General features: G+C 41.0%; 1 protein-coding gene across 2 annotated transcripts; it reads right to left on the bottom strand.

Annotated features, from left to right (window-relative positions):
* Positions 1 to 301: 301 nt before the first annotated feature.
* On the bottom strand, positions 302 to 23,853 carry LOC128609300 (histone-lysine N-methyltransferase PRDM9-like). Of its 2 annotated transcripts, none has more exons than XM_053627826.1 (8): positions 23,603 to 23,853; positions 23,060 to 23,138; positions 22,748 to 22,853; positions 21,761 to 21,880; positions 21,265 to 21,551; positions 15,489 to 15,556; positions 15,185 to 15,372; positions 302 to 7,246 (listed from the first exon to the last, which is right to left on the bottom strand). In XM_053627826.1, the coding sequence occupies exons 2-8, from the start codon at positions 23,126 to 23,128 to the stop codon at positions 6,234 to 6,236; spliced, it is 1,851 nt and encodes a 616-aa protein (XP_053483801.1). In that variant the 5' UTR covers positions 23,129 to 23,138; positions 23,603 to 23,853; the 3' UTR covers positions 302 to 6,233. The 2 variants fall into 2 exon arrangements, with proteins under 2 accessions (XP_053483801.1, XP_053483803.1); XM_053627828.1 differs by having other exon boundaries at positions 21,265 to 21,536.
* Positions 23,854 to 26,744: the final 2,891 nt, after the last annotated feature.

Raw genomic sequence — 26,744 nt, 5'->3', positions numbered from 1 at the left:
TTTCTTTCGTCTGAAGCACAGTCTTGACAGTGTATTTTGTCCTGTTTGACTGTGTTTTCTATATGTATGAATCTTCTGTTATTTCTAGGTTCATCTCAAAGAGGAGCTGTCTTTCTCACTCTGCTGTCCAATCAGCAGCTTCCAATCAGCACCATAATTATGTTGAACACACAGAAGTGGTGTTTTCTCATGGCACATATTTTCTTTTATTGTTGTCACACTTTGCAAAATCAACAAACACACATGAGATTAAACTCTATTTTGTGTTTCAGCAATATGGACAGTGTTACTTCTTCATATGAAAGTGTTATCTGTTATAAAAGTTGTTTGGGGCGGTAGTAGTTAAGTGGTTAAGCTGTTAGACTCCTGATCAGAAGGTCATGAGTTCAAATCCCAGCACTGCTAACCAGCCACTGCTAGACCCTTGAATAAGGCCCTCAACTGCTCACTTGTACAAATGAGATAAATGTAAGTCACTCTGGATAAGGGCCAAATGTTAAAATGTAAATGTTTTGAGTCAAAGAGTTGGTTTATTATGCACACGAAGACAGCCCGAGCAATAGTCTCTAGTCACTTAGTCTAAATATAAGTTGGATACAGTTAGCTTTTATATTGAGGTGTATGTGCAAACGACATACCTAAGGCTAATAAGAGAAAAACATGAAAGAAAAACCACAAGACAAAAGCATAATCAAGAACAGAAACATCTTGACAAAAACATAATTAAGGACAGAAACCCAAAAGCACCATTAGACCATGAGTAAGCAAAAATCCCATTGAAGTGATCTTAAATGATTGAATCATGCAACATAAATATGGAAAATAAGGGGAAAAATTAGAATATTTCATATTTCTCCCCTCTATTATCATCCATTAAAGCATGCTTAAACCTCCAGTACTATTCTACATACTATACACTGTATTGTACTTTACTGTGCGCTGGCCGGGTGATTATCTATCTACATATCCTAAAATAAGGTTTTACTCATTTACCCACGTGCCAGGCATAGAAAAAATGTAGGCATTAGGCATATGGTTACGTGAGGTTAAGATAAGAGTGGTCTCGTGACAAGATCAATGAACATCAACTACTGAACCTGGCAGGCAATTCACTATAGGGAGTGCTACCACACAATCATTACATACCTGAAGCGCCTAAAATACGACAACATTTATTGATTGATAGCCAATTTATCTAAAGGACCAGATTAAGAGATACAAACCTCAATTGAGTGAGCTGTGAACTTTAGTTGGGCTCGAGATGGATGAGAGACACCTCTTAGATGATATTTGTTTAATTCTATGGTTATGCTACATAATGCCTTAGAAATTTCACCTATTGAGTGTAACCCAGCTTTTTCTACAGTTTTCTACACACCAAGGACACAGATGGATTGATGAAGTCAGTGACACTATGAGGAGGGTGGTAGGTTTGATTACAAATCAAGAAGCCTGGAATACAGCATTAAGTGGTGACTGCTTGTGTAACATCATGGCATGCAGCGACATTAAATGAGGAAACATCTTTGTGTAGCAAAGCACGTGTGTCACAGGCTGAAATAGTGTGTCCTGCCCACACAATGCCAGACTAAACACTTACTGAGGAGTGCTAACCTCGCAGCCTGAGAACAGAGTGTTCTGAATTAATGTAAACTAAGTTTGCAAAGTTTCCCTTATCATCATCAGAGCCTAACACAGAACTGGTCAGATGCTGACACCTTAATAGCGTCAAAAGAATAAATCTGAGTGGAAGTGTCCAAAACCTCAACTTTACCATTATATATTTAGAAAATTTCCGACCCCTTACTAAGATTATCAGTACCTGTAAGCACAGAACCTGAATGATGACCCAAAAAGTGTAGGTTTTGCTGAAGTATCTTTACGAAAACCTTAACCTTCATGTGAGACTTTAACTGATGTATTTCTAACTCTTCGATTTTAACTGTGTGAGGTAGATAAGTCGTTATAGCATGAACTGAGCATGAAAATTACAACTTTTACAGGTGTTCCCCACACCGTAGGGGACTTGGGCTTCTTAAAATACCTGATCAAACGACCTTTAGGCCGAGTGGCCATTTATTGTTGTATAATGTTATACCAGTGACTGTGACTAATTTGTAATCAATGATGTTGCCTGAAGGTTCTGCTCAAAGTATAGAATCAAAGTCAGTCTCTTGTGTTGTGATGTTGGCAAGGATGGATGGGTCTTGCTTCAGCACAGTGTGTACAGATCGTGAACAACGCTGAGGTGCAGAATGGGGCCAACTGGGAGTCAGAGGGAACCCAATGTATAGTCTCTTGGTTCTCTTGTAGCACCCACACCAACTTCAGAGATACCTCACTTTGTTTTTCCTGCAAAAGCAAACAAACAAATCCCAATGCCTAAATGCCATCAAATCCTCCCAAACTGTCCCTATTTAGGTGGTAATACCACTTTACAGTGTGATACATGTATCCACATCTTACGTCCCTGATAACACTGCCGAATCAGTCACTAAGGAGACTTGGAAAGGACCTTTCCATTTTGTCTCTAATGGACCAGCGGTGTGGTTTTTGATCATCACCTACTGTCCTGGCACAATAGCATGTCCACCCTTTTGCAATTAGGTCCACACCTCCTGGACACAAGTTTTGCACAGAGCTATCAGCTTCCATTGAGCTCTTGAAAATACTTCATTAGCATCTCTGAGGTAAGATGCAAACTGATTGTCCCTGGTAGGGCCATCGGTTGACCCCTCTTGTGGGTGTGGATTGATTACTCCACAAAACAGCAGGCAATGCATACACCCACAAGACCCCACTTTGGTGTAACTTGGACAATACATTTTTCAAAGTCTGGTTTGACACTGAACCTGTCCAGAAGCCTGAGGCCTGTATGGACAGTGAAGCTTACATTGAACGCTTAGCATTCTCATAATTTCCTGCACAACGTTGTTTCCCCCCATGTAGAAGGGAATTGGTGAACCATACTCTGGACACCCACATGTCCTAGACTGTGGATTTGTTGAGCTAAGTATGGTAGCAAAGACTCAGGAGCCACATATCAACCTCCTTTCGTCCATGTGCCAGCAAAATCTAGACTTAAACCCTTGTCCACAAATGACCACACACTTTTTTTTAAGGTTTTGAGATTGTGGCAGATAAAACTGAGACAGAAGGAAGACTGCACACTGCTTTGGCTGCAGTATCGGCCATAGCATTACCTCAACCCTCAAACAGTTTTGAGGTAACAATGCGCCTTAACCGTAACCACAGCTAAACATGTTGGATTTTCATATGCCAACAAAAGGTCAGACACAAATGAGGCATGTTTGGTGGGCGTGCCTTCAGCTGTCAAAAAGGCACTTCCACACCAGATACTGTCAAAATCATGCAAAACACCAAAGGCATATTGTGAATCTGTGTAAACTTTAGAAGTACAGCCAGTAGCTAAGATACAGGCATTAGTTAAAGACACAAGTTTGGCAAGCTGGGCTGAGAGATGATCAGGGAGGTGACCCTGAGCAATCACTCTGTGTGATGAGCAAACAGCCCATCCAGCATGTCTGTACCCATTCAGAACTTGAGCTGAACCATCTGTTAAAATAAATAAATAAATAAATACATACATAAAATCTTGTTTGGATTTTCCAGAGGAATCTCAGAAATGCTCAAAGGCGGTGAGTGTGAATGCATCACCCAATCATGATCGTGATCAATCTATACCCACTCATCTTGGGTATCAGACATTGCAGTTGCATCATTAGCAATGAGGGATTGGTGACCTTGGCCCTCTGCAGGGGAATTTTACGTGTTGTAAGAATGCTGAGCCAATTGCCCCATCTAATTGAGCTTTGGCAAAGTTAGCTTCATGAAAATGGGCACAAAGATGTGTGAGCAATGCTAATAACTCTTTGTTATACAATTCCATACCAGGTGGGGCTAAAAGGCTAAAGGTAGAACCACTGAATCTTTAACTGGACACTAATTCTGACAGAGGTCACCACAACGCCAAAGTAGGGCCTTGTGGGAGTCATGTCCATTGGTACTGATCATCATCAAAGAAGAAAGCTAACCATGGCTGGCTATCTAGATGTAAAGAAACAGACAAAAAAAAAACAAACATTATCCATATCAAGAAAACACTGTGTATATAATTGGAATCTATCAAAAACGGTGTTCGGGTCAGCTACACGTGGTGGAATGCGATCAATGTAGGTTTTAGTGACCAGATAATAAACTGTCAATCAGCAGAAGGAGTTTTCAGCATTTCCTGCTTTCCTCACAGGACAGAGAAGAGGAGGAGCTGTTTTAACAAGGATGCCTCGGTTGACAAAATCATCGACAGTTATAATTATCGAATTCTCTGAATAGCTTCCCTTGAAATGGGGTACTGTTTTGTCATGGGAGGGGGCGCACTTGTAAGATGTACTGGTTCTATGTCTAGTAGCCAGCAGTCATTCTCATCCTTAGCCCAAATAGGAACATTAGCAATCAAGGGATCTGACACCTGAACTGCAAGAACAGAGTTCAATTTTAGCTGGCTCAAATCCAAATGCATGTGTAATTGTGAGATAACATCAATGCCCAAAATAGGAGAGGTGCTAATCTGTGCTGCCATAAGAGAGATGTCAAGTGACTTAGGGCCAAAACATAAACAAACAGGTTAATTTATATAAGTGTGAGTTTTCTCCTATCACACCAAAAATGATGATATTCGTTCTAGTTAAACGCATACCAAAGTCTCAAGCCATCTCAATAGGAATGACTGATATTTGTGCACTAGTGTCAGTCAAAATACTGTATTCTTTATCATTCAGAGTGATTATCACATACAATACAATGTTATCTTGCTCATGTGTAATTGGCTGCAAAAATGCTCTCACAGAGGACATCTCTAAAAAGGATGAGACTGTCCAGCAGGTGGAGGTGGGGGAAAGATTCTGAGTGGGAGGGATGTTGTATCAGCTGAATGAATTGCCCTGCTCCCACTGGCAAGAGAGTCCCACTTTGTGAGTCAGGCTGAGAGACTCTGGAAGTTGGAGCGCATTTCTCACTCCGCTTCTTCAGGTAAGCTTTCTTTTTACAACATGCTCGCTCCCAGTGCTCCTGCTTATGATGGTACTGGCACACATCTTGCTGAACAGATTGAGCATTCACAGCATTCAGCAGGCATGAGTTTTCATATTTGAATCTTTTTCACAAGCCGCAAGGCTATCAGAAAGAATACTGAGGCATATGCTATGCCACTTGGGGTTTAAAATCATCAGAACCTTGTGTAAGTCAGGTTTTAAGACATCAGCCCATTGACTACCAGCAGCGTGGCTGCAGAGAACATCAGAAATTTTGTATAAAATCCACATAGCATAAACACTTGAGCACAACGCTGGGTGTGTTCCATTACAGATTCGTTTCTGTCTTGTTGACATTCAACAACTTTGCGCCAACACTCAGCACTTTCCACAAAACCACACATTAGCTCAAGGATGCTCAATACATTTCTGTAAACCTCTGACCGAATCGAGCAAATGCTTTTCTTCACAGTCACTGTAAAAGTCGATTAACATTTCCACCTAGGTAAACAGATATATTTGAGAGAAAATGGCAATGACATCCAAAGGATGCAAGTTGTGCAAGTGCATTTTCCATGAGAAGTCAGAATTGGACCTATGCCCATTTCCCTAGGATGGCCATTGCCATTTTTATCTACTCGCTCATGGCTCAGGGGCCGATATTTTATTGTCACTTTTGCTTCCTCCCCCTCTTTTTGCCATAATTCTTTAATCAACAATGGAGCTACACTGATGGCTCCTGGATCTAAACCAAAGTCACCCGACTCGTCATCAGAGGATGATGAGCTCGAAGACTCCAGTCTCAATTTCCTTTTAAAATGCTTAAAATTGATAACTGATTATACTATTCTCCTTGGTAGACTATAAAATGTTGTCATTACGGGAAAGGCCTTCTGCTGGCTTAGGCCTTATTTGACTGATCGCTATCAGTTCATAGATGTAAATGGAGACACAGTTATGGAACAGCCTTCCAATTAATGTTCGGGACTCGGGCACAGTCCACAGTCTCAGTGTTTAAGTCCAGGGTGAAGACATATTTGTACAGTCAAGCTTTTTGTGAACAAGTTTTTTTTTTCTTAGGTAAAGGAGCAGATCTAGAGGGCTCACAGGCATTGAGTGAACTGGGATGTTTGGATGCTTCTCTCCTGTGTGAATGCACTGGTGTAGTTGAAGATTACCTTTTCAAACAAAACTCTTTCCACACTGTGACCAGTGATATGGCTTCTCTACTGTGTGAATGCGCTGATGTCGCTGTAGAGTACTCTGATGAGTAAAACTCTTTCCACACTGTGAGCAATGATACGGCTTCTCCCCTGTGTGAAAGTGCTGGTGTTGTTGTAGAGTGCTCTTATGAGTAAAACTCTTTCCACACTGTGAGCAATGATACGGCTTCTCCCCTGTGTGAATAAGCTGGTGTATTTGAAGACTACCCTTTTGAGTAAAACTCTTCCCGCACTGTGAGCAGTGATATGGCTTCTCTCCTGTGTGAATGCGCTGGTGTCGTTGTAGAGTACTCTGTTGAGCAAAACCTTTACCACACAGTGAACAATGATACGGCTTTTCTCCAGTGTGAATGCGCTGGTGTCGTTGTAGAGTATTCAGATGAGTAAAACTCTTTCCACACTGTGAGCAGTGATACATCTTCTCTCCTGTGTGAATGCGCTGGTGTAGTTGAAGATTACCCTTTTGATTAAAACTCTTTCCACACTGTGAGCAGTGATATGGCTTCTCTCCCGTGTGAATGCGCTGGTGTTGTTGTAGAGTGCTCTGATGAGTAAAACTCTTTCCACACAGTGAGCAGTGATACATCTTCTCTCCTGTGTGAATGCGCTGGTGTAGCTGAAGACTACCCTTTTGAGTAAAACTCTTCCCACACTGTGAGCAGTGATATGGCTTCTCTCCTCTGTGACTGCGCTGGTGTGTTTTGAGAGCATTATGATGCCCAAAATGCTTTCCACAGTCTGAGGAGTGGTGAATTTCCTTCTGTACATCATTGTGAGAAGTATCAGAACTCAGAGAATCAGATGATGTTGACTGACTACTGGAGCCTTTGGAGGGAATCTCAATCTCCTGTTTAATCTCTCCTGATTCTTGCGGTCTCGTATAATCTTCGTAATGTTTGTGGAGGTCAATTTGTGATGCCTCCATAACAAATGTGGAGCAGGAAAAGACTTCCAACAGAGTGTTGTTTACCTCTGGAGAAACAGAATATCAGAAAGTCAGTACGAAATCAAACAAAATTATAAAACTATTGTTTTATAGGAATTACACAAAGAATTTGGTCACCTGACAATCACACCTATAAGTGGTTCTTCACAAAATGTTGCCACAAAGTTGGAAGCACACAATTGTCTAGAATGGCTTTGTATGCTGTAGCATTAACAGGGTCCCCACTCTTTTAAAGACATAATTTTCCAGGACTTTTCCAGAACATTTTTAATGACACACAACTAATGTGATTACCCAGATTGTTCGACCACACTCAAGCCAACCAGGCCAGCCAAAAACCTCGAGGTGACGTTCAATGACAACTTGACCTTTAGGGACCATATTTCAACAACTGCACGGTCCTGTAGGTTCATTCTGTACAACATCACGAAAATCAGACCCTATCTCACCAAACAGGCTACACAGCTAATGGGCTATTGTAACTCACTACTCCCGGGCCTCCCAGCCAGCTCAATCAAACCCCTTCAGATGATTCAGAAAGCAGCAGCACGCCTCGTCTTCAACTAGCCCAAAAGAACCCATGTCACACTCCTCTTCATCTCCCTTCACTTGCTTCCACCATAAAGTTCAAGGCCTTGATGTTCACATACAAGACCTTGTCTGGAACAGCACCCCCCATCACAACATTCTCCTTGAGGTATATGTTCCCTCACTCAACCTGCGATCAGTTAACGACTGACACCTGGTAGTGCCTACTCAGCTTGGCACGAGGTCCTTTTCCAGAACCTTCAAACTGACTGTACCTCATTGGTGGAATAAACTTCCAATCTCAATCCAGACTGCAGAATCTGTCACTATTTTCCAAAAGTGGCTAAAGACCCACCTCTTCCGTGAACATCTGACAATACTGTAAGAGTCAACGCTAAGCCTAGTAATTGTTGCAATCTCCAAGTTATTCTTTACTGTGCCAATAAACAGCACATCATGCAAAAATAATTTTCTTGCTTGCGCCGATTGAAAACCTACATGAGAAACACCATGAGCCAGGTGAGACTCTCGGACATTGCAGAACTGAACATTGAACGGGCTATTTCCAGAGCCAGATCACCCTGCAGCTCTCATCTGGTGTCCCACTGAAGCTAAGCAGGGTCGCGCCTGGTCGGTACCCAGATGGGAGAAAACTAAGGTGGCTGCTGGAAGTAGTATTAGTTTAGTTTATTGATTTATAAAGCACATTTAAAACAGTAGATGTTGAAACCAAAGTGCTGTACAAGAAATATAAAACATAATTAAAACATATTAAAAGAGTAAACAAAAGCCAAAGAAAAGAAATAAATTTTACACCCTCCATTAAAACAAAGAATACAAATAGGTCTTCAAAAAGGATTTGAACACAGATATGGAAGGGGAATATCTAATGTGGAGAGGAAGACTATTCCAAAGGCTAGGAGAAAGCCCAGTCACCTTTAGCCTTAAAACATGTATCAAGAACTGAGAGTAGTAATTGACTAGATGATCGAAGGCGTCTTAAAGCAGTATACAAGGTGAGAAGATCACAAATATACTGTAGAGCAAGTCCATGCAAAGTTTTAAAAACAAAAAGCTAAATTTTTAAATCAACACAGAACTTGACCTGTAACCAGTGAAGAGAAGCGAGCACAGGTGTAATGCACTCACGTTTTTTACTGACAGTCAGTAATCTGTCTGCCGCATTCTGTACCAAGTGCAAACGATCAATAGTTGTTCTAGGCAAACCCAGATAGAGCGAATTACAATAATCCAACCTAGATGTTATAAATACATGAATAAAAATTTCTAGGTCCTTCTTGGAGAGCATGATCTTGATTTTAGCAATAGATCTTAAATGAAAAAATCCACACACGAGTAGTAAAAAAGTCATTTAAAATAAAAGATTTGTTGGACAGAGATCTAGCATTTATTAGTGCAAATTTGACAGGACGGTCCAAATTCCACAATCAATCTGACAGGGGATTAGATATTGAATGTGTTGATAGATACTCCAGTGATCTGAGGTTACCGCCGTTAACTCAGTGCATGGTTTAGCGCAAAAGTAGTGCAAAGGAGACCAAAAAGATGGTATAAGATAATCTGTAGAAGTGTGAGGAGAAAAGACAGTACGATGCTTGTCTCTATGAACATAGCGAGGGTGATGAGCAATCCCCAACGCAACACAAGTTTTATAAATTTCTGCTGGTAAAGGTAATGCCGAGTTCAAATGTAGAAGCTCTGCTGAGGATTAGCGAAAGGCCATTGTAGAAAAAATATTCTGAGGAACAATAAAACAGCTGTGACTGACCAGCCATGCACAGTAAAAGAGCTGTAAAAGCTGGCAAGCATGAAAAAAACACTCCGTCATAAACAGCGCCACTTTCTACCCCGTCTACATGACTGTGTTAGACAACACGTTAGCCTGACCACCACAAAAACCACCCAGAAAATATTTGGGTAGGAAAAGAGCAGATTGGAAAAGAGAGAGAGTGGAGACTAACCCATGGGTCAATACATAGCAAACTGGAGCTAATGGGGGATTGAAGGCTCACGAATAGACAGATGAAAAACAGGGAAGAAGATTACAAAAAACAGGTGGCCAAAAAAGGTTCTTAAAACATATAGTATGTAATCATCAGATATAGGGTGCAAACATCCACAATGACCAAAGAGGTTTTAATGCAAATAGGCAAACAAACCAAGAAAGCAGCGGAACAGTCATCACTGGGGTTCACTCGTTCACTCCGATGTCCCGCAAAATCCTGAAACAAGGTCAGTGAAGCATGTAGAAAGCAATCACCTGATATAAGGTGCAAAAATTCACAGTGACCAAAGGATATAATCCAAAATGGCCAGTAAACGAACCAAATAAATTTACCGGAGAGCAGCGGCAGAAAAACACACCAGCGTACACTCAAACAGAACCAGAAGTGAAGAAACTAGTGAGGCCAGCAGGGGGTGGTCACCCTTGTGGTCTGTGTGGGGCCTGATGCCCCAGTATAGTGAGGGGGACACTATACTGAAAAACAGAACCGTCTTTCTGATGAGACGTTAAACCGAGGTCCTGACTCTCTGTGGTCATTAGAAATTCCCCCATTGGCCCTTATCTATCATAGCCCCCTAATAATCTCCATCCCTGAATTGGCTAAATCACTCTCCTCTCCAGTAGTTGGTGTGTGGTGGGCATTCTGGCGCCGTCGCATCATCTAGGTGGATGCTACACACTGGTGGTGGTTCAGGAGATTTCCCCCACACAATGTAAAGCACTTTGAGCGTGTAGAAATGCCACCCATAGTTCCAGCAATTGTTTATCACAATGGTTTTGCAAAGACTTGCAATGACCACATATTTACCATGGGACAACTGAACTGCAACCAGGAGCAATACAAACTCTTGAATGTGTCATGTCGGGTCAAGATTCTACTGCTGTCCCTTAAGAGAAACCATCTAAGCAAAAGTTTAGCTATATTGTTTTGCTGTCATTGCTGTACAGTGCTCATACTTGGGGACAATAAGACTTAATATAATTAGTAAAAAACAGGCAGAAGCTACGTGATTTCGCATTACACAAACACATAGATCAAGACCTTATGCAAGTCATGTCAAGTCATTTAACACAGTACTCTCATATCACTCTCTGGTAACCTACTTCACAGAAGACAAGGTGGTGGCGTGGCAGTAGCATTTTGTCTCATAATCCGATTTTTTACAGCACATGAACATCAGAGAACCGAGGTTCATGTGTGCCATCGCCAGACACTGTTAAGATACAGAAATCATGCAACAAACAACCTACATGATGATCTGATGGAGAAGCCACGCAATCTCAGCTTGCTGTTCAGACCAGGCCCCCAGTCCTAGCATCACCTGATGCTGGGGGAGGGGACGTCAAAAGTGGTGTGAGAGGAAGCGGAAGCGCGAATATAAGGCAGGGGTCCATGCTAGGCTAAAAGCAAACTCTAGCTGGCCGGCTTTCCTGTCCATCCAATGTCTGCTACCTGGACAATAAACTGGACTACATCAGACTCCAGCAGGCAACGCGGCGTGAGTTTACAGCCTGCTGCGTTTTTGTTTTCACGGAGACATGGCTCAGTGACCGAGTTCCGGACACCAACATTCAGCTAGACAGGCTTGCCTCGTTTTGTGCCGAAAGAAATGCAGCTCTGGGCAGTAAAGCTCGTGGCGGTGGCTTGTGTGTTTACATCAACACAGAATTACATCATCTCTGTCCTAGTTTGCAGTTACTGCTCATCGCTGGTGGAGCTTGTGACTCTTAGATGCAGACCATTTTATTTACCGCGGGAATTCACCACTGTTCTGCTAATCGGAGTATACATTCCTCCCAGCGCTAATGCTAAGGAGGCTCTCTGTCAATTGTATGGGGTTATTAGCGAACTGCAGAACACACACCCCGATGGACTGTTGATCATTGCCGGAGATGTGAATGTGAATCTCATGTCAGTGCTCCCAAAATTTCATCAACATGTGGACTTTGCAACAAGAGGGGCAAATACACTGGATCTTTTTTACACAAACATCCCCGGCGCGTACAGGGCGCTGTCCCCGCCCCCACCTCGGCTACTCAGACCACATCTCTGTTATGCTAATCCCAGCATACAGACTGCTCGTCAGAGGCTCCAAACCTGTTTTGAAGAAGGTGAAGACCTGGCCAGCAGGAACCATCTCTGCTCTTCAGGACTGTTTTGAGCACACTGACTGGGACATGTTCAGGGAAGCTGTATCTGACAGCTGTAACACCAACGTGGAGGAATACACGGCATCAGTGACCAGCTACATTCGCAAGTGCATTGATGACATCACCGTCTCCAAGACAATCACTACACGCTCCAACCAGAAGCTGTGGATTACAGCGGAGGTGCATGCACTGCTGACGACCCAAGATTCGGCCTTCAGGGCAGGTGAAAAGGCAGCCCTAAAAAGGTCAAATTGTCCCGGGCCATCAGAGAGGCAAAGCGCACACATGCCCAACTCAAGCCACAGCAACTACAGGACAGCATCACCTGTCTGTGACAGTGATGCCTCCCTTACAGATGCTCTGATCAACTTCTATGCTCAGTTTGAGGCGCAGAATGATGTGGCAGCGAGGAGGACCACCCCTCCTCCCAACGACCAGGTGCTGTGTCTATCCACAGCTGACGTGAGGAAAAGTCTACACAAAGTCAATCCACGGAAGGCTGCTGGACCAGACAACATTCCTGGCAGAGTGCTCAGAGGATGTGAAGACAGGCCCATCAGGGCTGTGTGCTCAGTCCACTACTGTTCACTATGCTGACTCACGACTGTGCAGCAATGCACGGCTCCAATCACATTATCAAGTTCGGTGATGACACGACTGTGATGGGTCTCCTCAGCAAGAACAACGAGTCAGCGTACAGAGAGGAGGTGCAGCAATTAACGGACTGGTGCAGAGCCAACAACCTGTCTCTGAATGTGGACAAAAGAGATGGTTGTTGACTTCAGGAGAGCACGGAGCGACCACTCTCCACTGAACATCAATGGCTCCTCCATGGAGATTGTTAAGAGCACCAAATTCCTTGGTGTTCACCTGATGAAGAACCTCACCTGGTCCCTCAACATCAGCTCCATAACCAGGAAAGCCCAGCAGTGTCTCTACTTTCTGCGAAGGCTGAAGAAACCCCATCTCCCACCCTCACCACGAGGAACCACTGAGAGCATCCTGAACAGCTGCATCACTGTCTGGCTAGGAAATTGTACCTTATAGGAACGCAAGACCCTGCAGCGGATAGTGAGGAAAGCTGAGAAGATCATTGGGGTCTCTCTTCCCTCAACCACAGACATTTACACCACACGCTGTATCCGCAAAGCCGCCGGCATTGTGGAGGACACCACACACCACTCACACACCCCTCACACACACTCTTCACCCTCCTGCCGTCTGGAAAAAGGTTCCGAAGCATTTGGGCCCTCATGGCCAGACTGTGTAACAGCTTCTTCTCCCAAGCCATCAGACTCCTCAACACACGCACGCACTCTCTGAACTGAAACACCATCCCAGTCCCATTGCAATATTTGCAGATTCCTGCATTGACTCTGTTGCATTTTTGCTGCTACTGTATAATAATTATATAGTATTTAATTTCTTGTCATTATTATACACTTTACCTGGCTGCTACTGCAATAACTGCTATGTTCATATTTGGTATAAGCTAATCTGATGAATACTGTCATAGCATGTTATGTTTATATTTACACCATCTTTAAATTATATTGTTACTCTTTGACATCCATCTTCTGCACTACCTGTTATATCGTTCACTTCCACACTAAAACTGTGTACTGTTCGGCCCTACACTGTCACTAACTGTGCCTATTGTCCTGTTTTAGTAGTATTGTACTGTCCTGTGTTTTAGCACACGTTTGCACGTGCACTTTATGTAGAAATGTGTAGATCTTATTTAGTTCTGCGTCGTCTCATGTGGTTAGTTTGTTTTATGTAGCACCATGGTCCTGGAGGAACGTTGTTTCCTTTCACTGTGTACTGTACCAGCTGTATATGGCTGAAATGACAAAGTGAACTTGAACTCAAGATTTTAAGTGACTGAAATATCAGGAACATATAATTTAAAAACCTACAACAGGGAGTGTCCTTCTAAGGTTGGCAGCAAAATTACAAATTTGTTTGCAACACTGTTGCTAGGCATGGTTGATGGGTCTAAAGTTGGTGTTCCGTGCAGTGTTTGTTTCTCTTTGTAAGTGGTACTTTGATTTTTGTAAGTAGGTCATGTGACACGTAGTGGTGAAAAACATTATTACAGTGTTTAAAAGAATGCAACCGGAAGCATGTAAAGCAGTAAAAGAGACTCGTTTTCTGTAATCTGTGTTTTGGATGCACATCATTGTTTGCGGCCTAATCCTTGGAGTAGATATGACTAAGTTATAAATTTCACGTTGAAAACAACTGTAGTATATTTGTGCAAGTTTAATTAAAAGCTGGTAGTTATTGAGATGTTTAGAGATCGAGGTTTGATTCTGAAAGCTAGCATGATCTAACAGATAATATACTAATGGAGCTGTGCGATCCCCTTTTTCTTCAAGCACATGTCATTTAATGCATATAGGTTGTTTATTTAGTTGTTTGAATGTGTAAGTGAGTGAGTGTGAATGTGAAAATGTCCATGATATTTAGTGAATCACAGTGTAATCTGTATCTTTTGTGTTTCTTTCAGTTTTACAGTAAAATGTGCATCACATAAGCACAAAGAAAAACGTATGATGGAGCTTTATTTCTGTTAGCTATCTGTCAACGCTTGGATCAGAACACCATTGCTAGGACAGAATAGGTAGTTAAGCTATCTGATTTAATAAATAATTTCCAAAATAGAAAGAACAGCGTCTGAACTGAGAAATAATACATAGCAACTTCAGATACTGGAGCAGGAGCAGCTATGGACAGAACTAGCCATAGTTCCAGATCTCAATCCGATCAAGCATCTGTGAGATGTGCTGGACAAACAAGTCTGATCCATGGAAGCCCCACCTCACAACTTACAGGACTTAAAGGATCTGCTACTAAAGTGTTGATGCCAGATACCACAGCACACCTTCAGGAGGTCTTGTGGAGTCCATGCCTCGACGGGTCAGAGCTGTTTTGGCAGAACAGGAGGGCTTACACAAACTTAGGCGGGTGGTTTTAAAGTTATGGTTGATCAGTGTAAATAAGTAATTTGACTAGATAGAAGCAGGAGAAGCATCCGGTGTGCTTTACTTCGCTCTTGTAGTCAGTAGGAATGAAAAAGGACCAGTGCTCTAGCTCAGTGGTTCTGTGTTCCTGTTAAGGAAAATCTTGAAGTACACAGATTCCTTTCTCATCCACAGCTCAGTTCACAAGGGCAGCAACCAGATACTGAGACTTTAATTCATAAAATTAGTTTTAAAACCCAATAAATCATAAAATTTTATGGTTGTAAATTTACCATTTGAGGATTTTTGGTTCCAGAGGTAGTCAAAAGTAGGATTGAGATCTTTGGTGTTCTCTTCTTTGTACCACACCAAGAGCTCCTGTCCTGGGTTAATGGGTCGACAGCAACGGTACAGAATCCCCCCTTGATATGGAAATGCCACAAGATTTTGCTCTTCTGCATTATGAGCACAATTCACAAACCTAAAAGAATAAGGCAAAGCAGCAGATAAGGTAAAAATAAAAATAAAAAATATCGTGAGAGAGATCAGTGACAAGAGAAAGTTCTTCCAACAAATGAGGAACTATGAAAACCTCACCCCATCCAGTTATCATCCATCTCTCTCTTGGCATCAATGTGTTCTTTGCACTGCCTGCTTCTGTACATCTGCAAATAAATGACACATTTACATTTTATCCATCAAATTAAACTATAATATAGGCAGGGAATGTTTCTATGTTCAGTCAAAGCAGTTGATGCTGCAGCTGAAATCAGTCAGTCGTTTTCATGAGTGCATTAAAAATAGGCAGGATCTCATTTTCAATGTGGAATAGTCTAATTTAGAGGTTTTACAATCATAGAGTTGCCCTAGAGATGTTTTTCTTTTTAATTTAAATCAAAGGATAAACCAGCATATCCTATTACAACAAAGTCCTTGACTACATCTTTACTAGTTTTTACTCATACAAGCTTTTGTCTTTCACACAGTTTTCCAATTTGCATGGCTGTACTGCTGAATTGGGTGTCTCTGACAAATATAATTGTATCCTCGGAACAAAAGTGAAAGGCAAGATTGTATTAGTCACGCTATGTCAGAGAAGGATCTCTGGATTACAGTTCCCAGCAGCCACTGCACTTCACTGCATCACGGTCACATGACCACCTGCACCTGAATCACTTTCATGTTAACGAGCACTTACCTGTATATTAGCCACAGTTTGCACTGCACTCCTTGTCTTGGGTTTGTCTTTCTTTGCCATTGTCTCTGTTTCACGGTTATTCTTTGCCTTGGTGTTTTGCCACACGTTCTATAGCTACTGTTTTGTGTTTTGTTTGTATTTATATTACATCTAGTCTGCACTTGCATCCATCTCCACATCTAAATCCTGACAGTATTTATGAATTACCAAGAGACTTTATATAATACGGCACATAAAACAGAACCATATTGTTAGTAACTCTCTATAAAACTCTGTTTTTAAGCCTGGCAATTAAAATTTCATGGTCAACAGAGTCAAATGTTACAAAAGTCGAACCCTATCAGAACAGAAACATATCCACAAACTCAGTCAAGCAGTAAGTTACAGGCCGCTGTGGTTTAGGTGGTAGAGCGGGTTGTCCACTAATCATAGGGTTGGTGGTTCGATTCCCGGCCCACATGACTCCACATGCCGAAGTGTCCTTGGGCAAGACCCTGAACCCCAATTTGCTCCTGATGGCAGGTTAGCGCCTTGCACGGCAGCTCTGCTACCATTGTGTGTGTGTGTGTGTGAATGGGTGAAGGAGACAGTGTAAAGCACTTTGTATAAAAGAGCTATATAAGTGTGCCATTTACCAAGTTACTGAAGAGTTTATCCAGTGCTGACTCTGTACAATAAACAGACCTGCTGGGTGACAACTTGTAACACAGGAAAGGGCAATAGACTAGCATACACCCAGAAAACACATACAAACATATAGTCATTCAATATCAGAAAAGACATGAGAAAGTTCAGTGTTTCGGAGACCCGACAATAAGTAGCATTTTGGCCACAGAGTGCTCAGCCTCTTGGGTAGAGAATGAAATAAAACAGTAGTTAAGTGTGGTGATAAACACGTATTGGTCTGTGAGTAATCCGCAATGCGGCCATTGGTAGTGGTGACGATCGTAGGTTAGGAGACAGATAATAGATGAAAAGATGAATGGTCAATTAATGAACATAATTAATCCTTTTGGTCCTGTTTATAGTTGTGCCGTTTCCTCACCCACACACCTGAAAAACCCTCTGCATACAACTAAACATATCATCACCATGGGCTTGACGCTAACCTGCTAACAAAACATATTTACTAACCTTCAGTAAATACAAAAATGGAGTACTAATAGTAGTACTTACATTTGAGTGTAAGAACAAGTTCCTCAAATCAGGGCATAAACATGAGACAGCAGTGGTGAGAAAGTTCCTCCATGAGGATACTGTGTCACTTACTACCGAACGCTTCTTCTCTTCCCCCTTTTGGCTGACTAGTGGGTCATTGACTATCAAGCACTCCCTGCCGATAGGGTTCAGTAAAACAGACGTGTAGAAAAAGGCTACTGGGGCTAATGTGACAGTAAAACAACCTTAAAAAAATGAGACCATAAATGCATCAAAGGTGTTATGGCATAACAAGTACAGTATTCGACCCCATTGCTGCCAAATCCCTAAATTAGTAGCTATCAAAAGTCTGGAAATGTATCAGTGAGGGTTTAATTATAACTTATAAAAACCTATAATTACAAAAAAAAAATCCCAAACTTTGAACACCATTATAAAAAAAAACTGCAAAGAGAGTAGTAAGAGCAGCACAGAAGGTCATTGGCTGCCCTCTCCCCTCCCTGATGGATATTTACACTTCCCGTTGCCTCAGCAGAGGAAAAACCATCATTAAGGACAGTTCTCACCCTGGCTTTGATCTGTTCAATCTGTTGCCCTCAGGGAGACGTTACAGGTGCATCAAAACAAGGACTAGTAGATTTAAGAATAGTTTCTTCCCGAAAGCTATTACCATTATAAACACATACATGTACTGAGTTCACAGCATATGTATATAGTGTCTCAAAACTGTGCATTTCATAGTACCTCCCCCATCCACCCCAATATCTTGTTTATTTATCTTGTTTATTTATCTGTTTATTTATCTGTTTATTCTTCTTGTTTATTGAATGTACGTTTGCACGGAACAAAAAGGAGTGGCTCTTAATTTCATTGTACATGTGTATAGTGACAATAAAAGGCATTCATTCATTCAAAGAATATGGATTTTATGGTGGGCCTCCACTCGACCACCACCATGCTTCACCCTAACTCATCCCTCACGGTCCAATGCCCCTGAATACAACATCCCACACCTGCTCTGTACTCCTATTCTCCCTCTTTCCCTTCACTTAGGGAAATAAAAGCTGTCTTAACCACGAGCCTTGCACCTGTGTTCTGTCTATCGCTGCTGTAGGTCGCTACATTTGTGGAGAATGCAGGCATGATCACAGACCCTGACCCCACCCTCACCATGGACCCCCTACTAAAGCACCTGCTGCACCAGCAAGGGGTAACCCAGGAACTGGCACTAGGGCTCAGGACCTGCTAGCTCTCCCCAAACTGAACAGCCCCTGCTGGGATACCCTGCATGCATGGGGATAACAGGGAGGTCTCCAATGCCGAGGTCCATGCATACTTGGTTCAAGAGGGAGAGAACAGCACAGACACAGAAGCTGAGGGTGAGTCCAACCATAACACATAACTCTCCTCTGTTATCACCAAGTGGCCAACAAAGGCAAATTTGGTCAAGAAAAGGAGGATGACCACCTGAAACACTGTTGGGTAGGTGCTACAGGTTGAAGGGGAGAACCAGCAGGGTGACGACCTCATATTTCCTGATAAGGGAGCCCTGCTGTACTGCCACATCAAGCATCGTGGGCAAGCGTGTGATCTCATGGTGGTCCCTGGTCCAAAATCGACCTATTGATGCACCTAGCCTAGTCTCACCCACTAGGCAGCCTTCTGGAGGCCCACAACACCCTGGAAAAGGGATCGCTTCCATCAGCCAAGTACATAGACAGAAGTATGAAACTTCTGCCTGCAATGCCATTAATGCCAGCGCACCTCCCCCACACCCACCATGCTCATTTCGCTTCCAATCATTGGCAAGTCCATAGAAAGGGTGGGCATTAGGGATGCACCAAAATGAAAAAAAAAATTCACCATTGCATAAATTAAATAATCAAAAGGAGCTTTTTACTATTCTGTCTTGATTTTCAAAGAAAAAATCAATTACAAAACTACAATTTAAAAATATTTAACATTTCAGCAGACATTATACCAACAAAGCACAATATAACTTAAAATAAATAAATTTGTAAAATAAAAATATTTTTATTTAACCATATTTGAGCCCCACTTCTTGAATAGCCAATATTAGGCCTATAACTGACTGATGAAAGAATGTAACATACTCTGTACGCCTACAACAAAAAAGTCTATTAAAAAGTGCATTGAAAAGAGTGCAAAAAAGTAAATGAACCCACAAAAAATTAATAATCGTAGTAGACATAAGCCTACTTCTTCAGGAAAAGTGTCAGGTTCTTCTTTATGAAAAGTATCTTCTCTGCTTTCTCACATGAAAGTCAGTTCCTCTTCTCACTGAAGACAGGAGATGCAGCGCTAAACGGGCTCTCGCTGTCGGTGCATGGAGCAGATAAGTACCTAGGAAGGAGGAACTTTCCTTTTCCGCCGCCATGTCTTTCCTGTACTCTGCATGCTGCTTGGGATGTCTTTAATTTAAATGATAAACTTGTAGTGCTGTAAGTTTTTGCAATTGCACCCCCTCTAGACAATTCAGCAGAACAGTGTCTACAAACTGACATTTTTGCGTCTTTCTCTGACACTTTATAATTCTTCCACACTGCCGACATGTTTACTGAATTTATAAAGCATGCGCGCCTCTCACTCTACACTTGGTGATATTTGATCGCGTCATCAAAAACGTCATTGTTCGGTAAACGTTATTCGGTCTTTTTGCTTATTCAGCCAAACACCAAAAGTGCTTTTTCTTGCTATTTTCAGCCGAATAATTTCGGCTGCCGAACATTTGGTGCATCCCTAGTGGGCATGGATCTCGTAGAGCCCCTTTCATTACATGAGAGCATGTACATGTACATGAGTACATACCAGTCATTGTAGACTATGTCACCCAGTACCCTGAGGGAGTCCCACTCTGGAAAGCCAACGCAGGAACTGATACATCACCATGGAACCATCACTATGGAACTCATCCTCCTCTTCATATGAATAGGGATCGCCAAGGACCTCTTAACTGACCAAGGTACCGCCTTTGTCTACAAATTAATATATGATCTCTGTTGGTTGCTGTAGGTAGATGAGCAAGGTATGAAACTGTAATCTCCTCCTGCCCTATGTCCTGTTTGTGGTCCGTCAAACCCCACAGGTGTTCACAGGCTTCATCCCATTCGAGCTCTTCTTTGGCAGGAGACCCAGAGGACTACTAGACATGGCCAAGGAAGCATGGGAGAAGCAGCCATCCCCGTTCCATTCTCAATCGAATACATCCAGAGTATGCAGGAACAGACTGGGTAGTTCCCATCATGAACCAACACATGGAGGAAGCACAAGCAGAACAGAAACAGACCTACAACCGGCCAGCCCAACCCTGCAAGTTCCAGCCAGGTGACAGTGTGCTCCTCCTACTGCCCAGCACAAACCAAGTTTCTGGCCTACAGGCAGGGCCCGTACACAATCTTTGAAGACTTCCAGCTTTCATTCATTTGTTCAATCACTACAATTCAATCAGTCGTCTTGACTGCTTCGTTTCAAATCCATTGTGGTGGTGTACAGAGGTAACATTACCAAAATTCTGTCACTGTCCAAATACTTATAATCCTGACTGTATGTGGAAAAGGTGAAGGGGTGAAAATATAAACATGTTACTTGTAGAAATCTATTGGCTCTATTGCAGGAATAAAATACTGCTGATAATCTACAACAGCTAATCTTTTAGGAAATAGTTCTTACATCAAGCTCACCCACTTTGTTTCCAACATTCCTTTATGTCTACATTAAAGTTCTTATCTCCTTCCGCTGGATAAATTTACATTTGCAGCATTTGGGAGACTCTCATCAAATTACATCAGAGTCTAAGAATACCATCAAGTTATAAGGACTTGGTACGAGTTACACAAAGAGTTTAAATGTTTGTGTTGTATTTATTCCAGTAGCAGTCATTTCATTTATAGTAGTTTGAGAGAGCAGACAGTTATTAGATTGAGAGAGAGTTTGTGTGTTTACCCAGAAACAGAAGACATGCTCCTTAATATTTATAATAAATGTGTAAAATCTCACCACCCAGGAGTATCCACTGCTCATAGTTTCCTCTCTGTCTACCAGCTCTCCCTGGTAGGGTCCGAAGTGTGCACCTACCGGAACAGTCTCCCCCTTATTAAACACCCCCAGACCTGCATCAGGAATACCGGACTTCCGAATCTCTAGTCCAGGAGGAAGAGTTTGTCTGGCTCGGTCAGGGACTCCCATGGGAACAGGAGTATCAGGGATGAAGAGGGGTGGTCCGTGAACCTCACACTTGTTGAAGAAGAAGGATTTGCAAACCTCACAGTCTGGAGGGAAAGAAACTATAATAATGTGAAGAAATAATGCTCAAAATAATTCTTAATAAACTGCAATTAACACAATTATAGCTTTTAAAGTGCATTTTTACATTTTTAAGTGTGCAGCCATGTATAGCATATGATTTTAAATATTTGTTTTTACATAATAATAATTTAAAATAAGAATAATCAGTGAGTGTGTTACTGAGCTCCTGAGAGGCCTGATGTCTTACAGAGGGAGTCTTTATTGTCAGGATCTTCCTCTTTAATGGAAATAACTTCAGGTGTGGTGTTGAAATCGTCTCCATGGTTGTAGATGTTCAGCTCCAGCGTCTCCTCTTTCTTCACACAGACTTATAATATACGGACACACACACAGTCTTACACATACTGACAGAACTCCACATTAATTAACATTTACAGTCAGTTTACACATTTACATGGACAACAGTAATCCAATGTTAACCCAATTAAGACAATACTCTGATTAAGAAACTAGCATTTTTTAAACAGCAATTATTTTTTTTTACCTTAATCTGACTAAAGTCATACTCGAAGTAAACACAAATGGAATTAAGACATGTGGAGTATTCCTGTTTTAGTCGCATTATTGACGTGCATTACAGACATGTACACACCTTAATCACACTATTAACGTCATGTGGGAGTTTTCACCGCATTTTGTGACAGGACACGTAGACACACGGCAGTGCTTAACCATTTGACGACAAACAAGAGAGCACGGCTGCGTCCAAAACCACGTACTTACCTACTATATAGTAGGCGAGATACATGTATTTCAGCTACTATATAAACGGTAAGTACGCGGTTTGGGACGCAGCCCGTGGCTTCAAGCAGTCATCTACTTGCACATACAGCATGACAAATAATTAACTGCACTTGAAGAGTCCGTAAAATTAAACATGAAACACCCAAAACTGTATAAGGTCCCATAACGAAGACGAACTGTATGTCGATACGTGAAATTCTGGAGGGAACGTCGGACGGCGTGGCGTGGGCACGTAATGACGTGTGCCGTTAATCGATCTATGTCCTATAACATGTAAAACGGGAACATGAAAGGAATATTCTAAAAGCAACTCATGTAAACACCTTAATAAGAATATTGTCTTATTCAGAATAAGATCAATAATTGGATTACTGCTGTCCATGTAAACGTAGTCAATGTTTATATATCTGTGTGTAGTAACCGGACTGACGAGGTCTGATCTCCGTATGGACTCCTCCATTCTGCTGGTCCACAGGGGGGTTCTCTGGATCTGATCTCCCTCCACCTGAAGTCTCTGTTTTTATGTCCTCATACAGCTAATGACAGCAAAACAACAATAATCATTATTCAACAAAGAGCATAAACACGGTTTAGAAATCTAATTATAAGTTTGTAGACTCATTAAATGTTTTGAAGTTGTGGGTGATTATCAGTGAAGATGGCAGTAAAAGACAGAAGACTGACCAAACCTTAACATCATGTTACTGTTTTTTCTGTAACACAACTCATCATTAAGCTTTACCTGTGAAGGAGCAGGATCAGGAGCCCGAGACTTCCTGGAGGAGCGTGGTCTGTTTCCTGCTGATCTCATTATAACACCTCTAAACAAACATTAATCATCATCATCATCATCATCATAATAATAATAATAATATATTTTATCCTGTAACAATAAGAGGACATGAGATGAATATTTTATAGACTTTAACCCTTTAAACAGTAATTATTTTTCTGTTAATGTTTTTAATAAACATTTGAAAACATCAGTCCGTGTTTTAGCTGCCTGGTAACGTGGTAAATGTAAAGGAATTTTTTTTATCCTGATTAGTGTAAACTGGCTGTAAAGAGTGACTTAGAACAAGTTAAGATTATTTATAATACTTTAACCACAAACATCTCCCACTAAAACACCTCGCTAAGGCCGAACTACAAATCTCTCCTTATTAGATAAATAGTGCACTACATAGGGTGTACACCGCATTATTTCATACTGAATGTAGTGCACTTAAACAGTGAAGTGGACATCTATTTTGGGATTCGGCCACACAGCTTCAGTTTAACTTACCTCAGGGTTCTAAAGCAGAACGAGGTTTTAAATCCTCAGAAATAGACACAATAACGTGCTTTTATTTTTAACTACATCACATCTATCGGTAAATACAAACAGCGACTGTCCGAAAGATGTTATTGTGATGATTCGCTCGGATAAAAATGTACACGCGAACATTGGCTTTTTCTTCTCCAACGATTTCTGGCGGTTGGAGAAGCTGCTACTGGGAGCGTTACCGCCCCCACCTGGACTGGAGTGGAGTTTCATGGTGGAGGGGGCCTATCTTAAAAAACTTCTACTGATTACAGTTAAATGTGAAAAAATGTGAAATATTACATGCTTGAACGCATTTAGTTCTGAACCAATGTCTGTGCTGGATTTTGATGCTAGAGGTCATAAAATGCAAACAGTTTTCACCTAAAACAATTATGATGGTAGTTTTCAGTCTACATCTGTATCTTAACAAGATATTGAACTGAAAGCAAGACATTCTCATTCATTCATATACTTTCTCTAAAAATATCACTGGAATATACTTCAAATATATTTTTCTCATATAAATTCATAGGGGTGCCAATAATTGTTGCACACCTATATTTTTTTGATAAACCTGTGTTGTGTTTGTAATTTTTTGATATCCATGAGTGCAGAGTATTTTTGTGAATTTCATGAACAAAATATAAAAAGGTTAAACAATAAAGACAATTTTTCACAGCCTTCTTTGCTCATATTCAGCAAGGGTGCCAATATTAATGGAGGGCACTGTGCACTGTACTGTCACCATGCACACCAAACTAGCTGAAGTAACAGTTACAGCAGGGAATGATTTGAAGCAGATAATGTACACTAGGATTTTGTAAATAAAGACAAATATAAATCCTATAAATGAACTTGGTCTGGTCTGAAGTTCTTGTGGTAAAACAACAAAAGACATGAAAGTATCTACAATTAACAGGAATAAATAAATTTTACATATATTTTACATCATATCTCAAAATACATAAATTGTGCCATTTCATTAAGGTATGTCTGCATCTCTGAGCAGATCTGACATGGACCTTGTCGAGGAAAATCAATCTTTCCAGCCTAAGTCAAAAAACCTTCAGAGACAGAGGGTTTGTAGATGTCAAAAAGTAAATTAATTCAATTCAATACAATACAATACAATTCTTAACTTTATTGAAACAATAAAGTGAGATAGTCTGCAGAGGGTCCGAATTATACATACACATACATGTCTTTATATACCTCTCTGAAGCAGTAAAATTATCCCTAGGCGGGGCATTCACCTTTTCTTCTAGAACAGACCAATCTCCATTGCCTTGACTAATTATTCACATCCATATGACACCTTTTATTTGTGGCGCATGCATAGTCAATTGTAGGTTCTTTAAAAGTTTTACCAGACCTGGGTTTTTTACTTTGTCACATAATTCACCCTATCACCTCATCTTGGTATTTTCCTCCTGGAATTCTTATCTCTTCTTTTGACACTGATTTGCAAGCTTAGAGGGCTTTGTTTAGAAACCCAGTTCTGGAATTTGTCTAATTGCTTTTTTATTGCCACAAAGTGAGCTGCTTTAGACAAACACAAAGTTCTTAATTTACTGCAGTAGAGTGAAGCTGCTTTAGACAAACACAAAGCACTTAATGTACACATTTCTAATCCTACCTGTTAGAAGTGTTTTATGGTTTTAGATTATGCTTGCTGTGCAGAGGTATGGATTGACACAGAAAACAATTAGACCTACGGTTTAGTAAGACACAGAGTTCTTCTAACTCAATACATACTTATAACTTGATCAACAAGTGTACTATGAATCTAGATAATGCTTCCCACAAGTAATTCTTAACTGTTGGGTATACATACCAGATTATACCTGATTTACATATCCAAACATTAGTAAACTTTGTAGTTACACACATTGAATACACTTTTATATCCCATATATTACCGCCTCTGGGATTTAATAAGTCCCACATAACTCAAGAGAGTAATCTCACAATCCAGTCACCTTCTTTAAACCTAACTAGTGATCAATGAATGATCACGTCAGCCTATCAACGACCAAATCCTGAAACCACTCTCTTGTGGAGTCAGCTTTTTAGTCAACTTTGTAGTTACACACATTGAATACACTTTTATATCTCATAACTTTCACACCAACATCATCTTCTTCTTCTGCTACTTCATCTACAACTTCACTTTCCTTCTGGTCTTCATTGAAAAAACTCACAACCTCACATTGTTGTATGAAAGAAAGAAATTAATAATGATATTTTTTAATGGTTTTGTTGAGATAACAGGCTGCCAATCTAATGCTGGGGGAAGAGTTGAGTTTTTATGTGATAACGAAACCCAGTGCTCAAACTAGGAACCTCGCTTTTTAAACTTTTTTAATAGTGGACCAACTTTAATTTTATTTCTAAAATACCTCTTGGTCCATTTCAGTAATGAGTTTGAATACTCCTGCTTTACAATTGTGTCATAATGGCTCATAATTATCATAAGTCCAATCCCATTAAAATGTGTCCTCACCATATAAACTGTGCTGATGGTAATGGATAGGGCTGTGAAGTTGGTCCCCGCACCCAGCGTGAAACATTGGCAAAATAGTCTCAATCGTTTGTGCTGGTTTGTGCCGTAAAATTTTTCGTTTGTGCTGCTTCGGTTGTTGAAATATCAAAAGAATATTTATAGGTCTTTCTGAGGTCACTCAGCCCCCCGTCCCCCGCCACATGCTCCAAATTCACCCCAAATAGTCTCGTTTGTTTGTGCCGCTAAAAGCTTAGTTTTTCTCTTAAGTTTAGTCTTTTTTTCTTAACAATACAGTAGAAGTAATAAGGTAAAATCCAAACAGGAAAACAAATCACATTAAATAGCCGCATTCACTTAATTGTTACCTATCCACTGTGCATTTTCAACTGTTAACCGACACAGGATGTGTGAAATCTAACACAAACTCCAAGGTAAGTGTTTTTACTTGTTACTGTATATGTTGTTATTTGAATAACAGTAGTAATATTAACATTGTCATAAATAAATACACACACCATAATCTGTTTGCTGTAGCTCTGTGTTTATACATACATAGGCCATGTGTGTGTGTATATATATATACATATATGTGTGTGTGTGTGTTTGTATGTATGCATT

Source organism: Ictalurus furcatus, chromosome 6 (assembly GCF_023375685.1).
Source record: "Ictalurus furcatus strain D&B chromosome 6, Billie_1.0, whole genome shotgun sequence".
NCBI classification, from domain to species: domain Eukaryota; kingdom Metazoa; phylum Chordata; class Actinopteri; order Siluriformes; family Ictaluridae; genus Ictalurus; species Ictalurus furcatus.
Note: the sequence above shows the minus strand (reverse complement) of the source record. Positions and strands in the feature narration are given on the sequence as shown.

Excerpts from the sequence above, each read along its gene's own strand:
- LOC128609300 (XM_053627826.1), bottom strand. The coding sequence starts at position 23,128 with ATGAGATCAGCAGGAAACAGACCACGCTCCTCCAGGAAGTCTCGGGCT. Across the intron at positions 21,881-22,747 it reads CCATACGGAGATCAGACCTC|TCTGTGTGAAGAAAGAGGAG; the intron begins GTCAGTCCGGTT and ends GTATATTATAAG. Across the intron at positions 15,373-15,488 it reads ATGGATGATAACTGGATGGG|GTTTGTGAATTGTGCTCATA; the intron begins GTGAGGTTTTCA and ends TTATTCTTTTAG.